Source organism: Acipenser ruthenus, chromosome 3, assembly GCF_902713425.1.
Source record: "Acipenser ruthenus chromosome 3, fAciRut3.2 maternal haplotype, whole genome shotgun sequence".
In the NCBI taxonomy this organism is placed as follows: Eukaryota; Metazoa; Chordata; class Actinopteri; order Acipenseriformes; family Acipenseridae; genus Acipenser; species Acipenser ruthenus.
Genome location: NC_081191.1, coordinates 9865259 through 9872093, shown reverse-complemented (window position 1 = coordinate 9872093; position 6835 = coordinate 9865259). Strand labels below are relative to the sequence as shown.

General features: G+C 34.7%; 1 protein-coding gene across 1 annotated transcript in view; it reads right to left on the bottom strand.

The window, feature by feature from the left end:
- Nucleotides 1-393: 393 nt before the first annotated feature.
- Nucleotides 394-6835, bottom strand: part of LOC117435422 (thrombospondin type-1 domain-containing protein 7A-like) — a 173815-nt gene continuing 167373 nt past the window's right edge. Inside the window, exon 30 of the mRNA XM_059012046.1 lies at nucleotides 394-3108. Coding sequence (XP_058868029.1) covers nucleotides 3024-3108 — 85 coding nt within the window. The 3' untranslated portion in view covers nucleotides 394-3023. The remainder of the gene's footprint in view (nucleotides 3109-6835) is intronic.

Here is a 6835-nt window from a genome sequence, read left to right as displayed (position 1 = left end):
AAAATGGTACATAAGAGCTGCATCTGCAAGGTACAGATCAGATTCAGTCACAGGAGGTAAAACTGCAGATCTGACAGGCGATGGTCAATACAGCAGATCTGCCAGGTGCCTCTGTTTCAACACTGCAGAAATACTGATGTTTTAATAGGAAAAGTTTCAATGTGATGGCTCTAAAGTCCTTTCCAGAGAACACAATTCAGCTTTCAACCCCCAAATTCCCAAAAGCAATTGCATGCAGTTGTTATTGAGGATTCACTCACATTTCTGTCCCATATACTGTTCAAATATATATATACATATATATATATATATGAATAAAATAAAAACATGATCACTGGTACATGACATTCACACAAGGCTTAAAAAAAAAAAAAAAAAGCTCTGGGGTTGGAATCATATGCATTACACATATTTATTAAAAGATGCAAGGAAAGTAACAAGCACCTGTATCAAAATTAGTATTTTGCTTTTCAATTCTAAACTAATTAAAAATTAACACTGAAAAAGCTGAACACTTTCTTAATTTATTATAAGCAATTTGTCAGTTACAAACAAACAACTGGTAGGAAAATGTCTGGAACCTTGTTACTTCATCTTTACATGTCATCTGTATTAACTTAACAAAGCTCAGCAACATTATACACGCATTGTTAGAGGTTTGTACTGAACACTTTGTGCATTACAAAAGAAATATACACAATTTATAAAATAAAAATAACACACATTATTTACAAATCAAAATAAGAATACAATTAAAAAGTAAACATTCTTTTAAAAGCTACCACCCTATTTTCATAGGCGAACTGTAGCTTTCACATTGGGGTAAATGACACAAAGTAACACCATGGAACATGTGAAATACTGTATAATTGTGTTCATGTTTAATGTTTAACAATTGTGATGTATTTAGTGTGTAAGTTTTGCTTTGAAATTCTAAAAGGAATGATATAGGAACTTCTCTTTTAGGAAAATGAATGTACTGTGTTGAGGATGAATGGCTAAACTCACTTATTTAACTTCTATTGGCAGAATGATAATGCGTTTTGATCTACCTGTCTACAGACTAAATGCATTACAACTATCCGAACAGATGCGACAATGCATTTAAGAATCCCACTCCCTGTTATAGCAGTTAAGAGGCTTACCACAAACTCATTGCACAGAATCTGAACTTGGGGAGAGACAAAGCTTACAGAATCCTAATCATCTACTCACAATTCAGAAATTGACAGAAATTAAATGATTTCACGCTACATTTTTTTTAAAGTTGACAGAATTTGTCCTCACTTTATGTTTTTGTAGTATATGAACGGTAATGGTTAAAATGTGTGATAACTCTTTGCTGTCCAAAATGTTCTTCTAAGTTTCAACCTCGATATTGCACATTTTCTGAAAATAACTCCCCTCTAGAAGACAATTGTATGTCCTTATACCAACCTGAAGCAGATATTGGTTGATTCTTCTAAATGCATTTTAAGTTTACACAGTAATAAGGCTCAGTATCTACAGGTGTGATAGGTATTTGATACTTAAAAAGCAATTACTATGGGTATTTGTTTACAATGCAACGGTGGTTTGTAAGCTCCACAAGCTTTGAATTTATACAATGTTTTCTTGTTCTGTGTCAGTGTGAAAGATAAGGCAAATGCTAATGTTCTTTATCTGAAGTAAGCAAATCTACAAGTTTGGAGCAGTGATTAGCTACTTGTAGTTATTTAACATGTCTTGATCCCTTAGCACAAAATGTCATCTAAATGTGGAATCAGTTAACAAGGGCAAACTGATCCTTAAATATTTCAGGTATCATAGAAAACAAATATAAAACAAGGTGTAAACAGCCTTAAAAATCACAGTATTAGAAACCATTGCTGAAATTATGCATTTAAAGTTAGTCGGGCAGAAAACTAGACACTTATAATACTGCAACTGTACAGACCACAAAGGTTACTGGTTTTACAAATTTCCTGTTGTGACAAGAGCGATTATATACACATATCCACTTATTTTTTATTTTGTTTTTATTCTGTCACATTACAGAACTCTACTCTTAAATTAATAGGTACACACTGGTTTGCTCCTTCTGGAAAATGTCTTTTAAACTTCTAGCACAAGACACTACGTCACCCTGCTTTGAAAGAGGCAGTTTTCTATGGCAATACTAGATATAAGTGCATATCATGCTGCACTAATATAGTGCAAAAATGTGCCTGAAATGTAGTAAAAGGTTGCAGGCAGGAGTCCAATAGATTTAAGACGGTATAAATGTATGTTAATTAGTTGTAGATATCTACCAGTATATCTTCCAAAAAACAGGAGCTACAGGGAAACATCCAAATTGAAAATGTGTCTTGGAATTTTATAAAGTAGGGGTTGTAGAAATATGTTGCAGCTGCAATGCAAGAAATGGAGTCCTCCAACTAGGCATTTTGCGTATATGCAGTGGCTACTGGCAACATGCAAGTACTTTTAGCCCCAGTCCCTTACTTCTGCAAGCACAAAGGAGGTTCTCCTTATAGTATTGTTGTCTGCTTTTAGAAGCTAGGGATATGTTCTTTGTGCTTATGGAATCCAGTTTGAGCATGCCCATTGCTCTGCTGCAGTAACCTCTATGTAGAAAACAGTTAGTATACATAGAATGAACAACTCTACAGCAAAGGCAGTTTCACTTTAGCCTATAGTTTCTAAAGGCTCTTGTGCAGCAAAAAAAAGAGCAAACAAAAAAAGCTTTTATATTATATATTCATTATTATTGTTTTTTTTATATATATATATATATAATAGGCTACTGTTGAATGTGGATTTTCTTCAAACTGTGTACTTGTATATTGGTTCTTTTGAACATTTGTTCCAGTCAGTCTCTGTTTTTTATTTTTTAGTTTACATGCTTTCCAAAGACCTGCATGGATAATGCCACAGGGCTTTTAAATCCAGTCAGGACGGGGCATGTCAGGACGGGGCACTCAGCAGTACTGTAATAGACACATTGCGTTTTCACTCCGTAGACCATGTGCTTGCTGAGAAGCCTACATATCAGCATCACCGTCGTAAGCCAATGTCAAAGGTTTCAGTCTGTTGTTTTGCCTTCTCTGGGGTTTCTTTGGCCTTTTGCTGTGGATTGAGGGAAAAAAGAAATGAACACCGACTCACCAAACAATGTGGCTGTATCTTACTTTTTAAAATATATTTTGTATATCTTAACACTGAAAGAGCAAGTAGCTTCTAATGTCATTCTAATAGATTTTACATTCTGCAATCATTCTGGGCCCAGTTGCTGCAATACAGAATTACCAGTTTTCTCTAAATTTCCCTTTACCAGCTTGCAGCTTGCTTTGAACTTGGCTGGAGATCCTGTGGTGCACAGCTTTCTTCATTCCACCCAAGTCAAATGACAATATGATATATATATATACGTGTGCGTGTTACACTCATAGTCAGGATTCGGTCAATGACTGACAAAAATAACCATTTCGCGATTTGAGCATTGACAAATGATCAAAGAACGAAATCAAAGGTTATTTCGGTGTTTGAGTAAATTATTTTGATCAAATTGCGAAATGTAAAATACCAAACAAGCAGAGAACGAAACACAAAAGTAGTGACAGCTTCTTCGGTCTTTGAGTAAAGCAATATAATCAAATTGTGAAATGTGCTTTGAGCAACTGCAGAGTTCCCGAACAGATTTTAAAGATGCTGCTGTATCTGCGAATAGCAATTCATTGCATGGTGTTAGAAATGGGCATCAAGTGAAATACAAATGTTTTAATAAAATATGTTTTTACTGAATGAACATAAAATCGGGAAATTATAGTTATGAGACATGTCATTGATTCATTATTTATGTACGTATTATGTATGCAGGAAGTTAACACATTGAGACCGTGGCCTCATTTGCAAGGGGGTCGTGGCAATTTAGGACGTTCTGGAATGTCTTCAGTAGCGTTTATACTAGCAGAATCTTCCGGAATGCATCCTCTAGGTCGCTAGTTCCGGAATATTTGTGCCAGTGTAAACGCACCTAAACCACTTCTATCTGACCCCACCTTTAGTGCTTAAATGGAATGAGTTTGGATGGTGCCAGCTTTATCCCCAGCAGGCAGGGCTCCAATATAATTGGACAGTTGCAGCTTAGAATGGACAAGACAGTGAGGGCCAGAGTCATAAAAAATGTATTAAGTCTACATTTTACCTATTAATACAGAATTGGGAATTGAAAGCAGACTGATTTCCCACATCTGAGGGAGGATTCATGTAACAGCCAAACACTGCACTTGACACCGAGGGAGGGGCTTCCGAGTGGTTTTTTTTTTATTATTATTTTATTTTTATTTTGTAGGAAATTATCCTACTCAGGCTTTGCGGTCTTCAAGAGAAGCTGACCAATAATTTCTAAAGCTGCTTTCACACCGATGGCTAGTAACCGGCATAATTGCCCTAGATTGTAAACCATCATTAGATGGTATGTGGACTAAACGACTTCCGTGTCAGTTTGCGCAGTCCTTCCCGTCCGCGGCGAGCACAATAGAATTCTATGCCGAACCTGGCCTTGTTTAAAAACCCAACGGTTGTGTCAGCAGAGAGCAGGAGAGATTTTAATTTTTTTTTAAATATGTTTCTGAATTCAGAGTGTACTGGTGAGATGTATCTGTTGTGTCTAGTTTAAACATTGCATACTTGCTAGTCAGTTTTATTTAGTTTAATAAGTAGATGCTGCTGCTGCATATACAGTATTTTACATGCTGAGTGAGACTTGCGTGGTGATTTCTCAGATGGCTTTTGAATAGTGTTACTGCTACTGCTTGCCGTGAAGTTTTCTTTGTTCTGTTCTCTGACTAAATAAATACCACAGTATATTTGCCCATTTTTCTGTAATCCTTAGTGGCAGAGATAAAAAAAAAAAGATTGTTGAGTGATTTAAATGCTGTTTCAGTTGTAAGTTGACATTTGTACCTACTGAAACATTGTTTAGATAATTGTTACTATTAAGGCGTAGTAATATTAATAGATCAGGTAAGTAAGTTGGTCTATGATGTCATAGCCGTGCGGTAAGACAATTATTACCGCACGGTCATGTGATCTTGATCAACCAATCACAGTACTTAATTTATCAAAGCCATTTTATAATATATAATCCTGTACAGAGTGACTAAGTCACACCTGTTGGGTAAATTGGAATAGTTAATATAAAGTGAAAAGTGCCAGTTTCTAGATCATTAAAATATACCCATTTCCTGTATCACTTGGTTATTCATTTTGTATTACAGCAAGCTAACTTAATACCATTTCTGTATTCCTGTTAGTTTTTGTCCCTACATGTCTCTACCTGTTATTACCCTTATAAAAGTGAATTTGCATGGTAATTGCACAGTTAATAAGCATTTTAATATACTATTCCTGTATTAGGCTTTACCATACTTGTCTATGCTTTATCATGCTTCATCATGCTCACATTTAGTTTTGCTGTGCTCTGCTGCTGTATGACATACCACAGTAAACTTGAATAGGGGTACTCCCATTTGGGCTTCATCTGTAACCCACAGCTAGTTCATACAGGGTGGTCGTAATTGCTGAACACACAGTTTTATTAACAAGTGATGACTAGCTCTCTTTACTGACTTGACAATATCATACTTTTTCCCTTCAAATGCAAACGAGTAGTTTTCTGATCATGTAATAACAATTTACATTTTCTTTTTCTTATTTTAAAAACAAAATAAAAAAGCCAAACAAAACATATATTATTAACTATTCTAAACGTTTTAACTTGAAAGCCACTGGATTAAAAGAAAAAAAAAAAAGTGACAGGCTGTCTTTTTAAAAAAAACTTTACAATTGAAACAGATCAATTACAGTGAACATAAATTAAACAACCAACTGGATGCTGCTGAAGTCATTGTGAATAAGCATGCTAGATATAATGTACCAGAGAGTAAGTGATGATCATGTTTCCAATAAAAACAAATGTTTGCCTTGTTCAGCCAATGCAATTAAAGATACTGCTATTTTATCCAATGTTATTATCATTATTATTATCATTAGAATTAGTATATTATTGTATTTCAGTGTTTCTGTTATTTAAACACATCATTGTCATAACGTTGTTGGAAATCTCCTGTTGCCTTTCATTCTGTATTTCCTGTTGAAGTATTTACATTATGAATATAATACATGCTGATATTTAAATCAGTAAGCAGTGCATTTCTGCACAGGACAAAAAACTGGACTGTCCGCATCCATTAAAACATCCTAACCCAGCAAGTTAGCTGTCCCTTTTTATTACAGTTTGCAACAAAACAGTGAAATATATGAATGTGGTGATGAGCACAGATGACTGTTTGAACATGGATGTGGTGTTTTAAGAATCATGAGGAGTGAGGTGTGGCAGATGCAGCTGAGGGTGCCGCGTAAGGCTGGGGTAGCAGTGACTTTGAAATTGATTGAAGGAGTTCTAACCTCAGAGCACTCCATTTTCATCTCAAGAGCATCCTGCACCTTAATGAAAACTAAAATGCATAAAGAGATTTTAAACTTCTATGTGCACTATATATATATATATATATATATATATATATATATATATATATATATATATATATATATATATATATACGCATGGAGTTGCTTTACAACTATCAAGTTTTACTACAAAACATATATTGTTGTTTTGCAAATGAAAGATGTACTCTGAACCTTAATGAGGATGAAACACAAATCAGTTTCTGAATATAGACCAAATGTATGAATTCATTATTTTGGATTTCTCTGCTCCAACAGATACTTTGTGAATATGGTGCTTACATTTTTATATTTTAGCAAATGTCAGTTTAGGCAAATAATA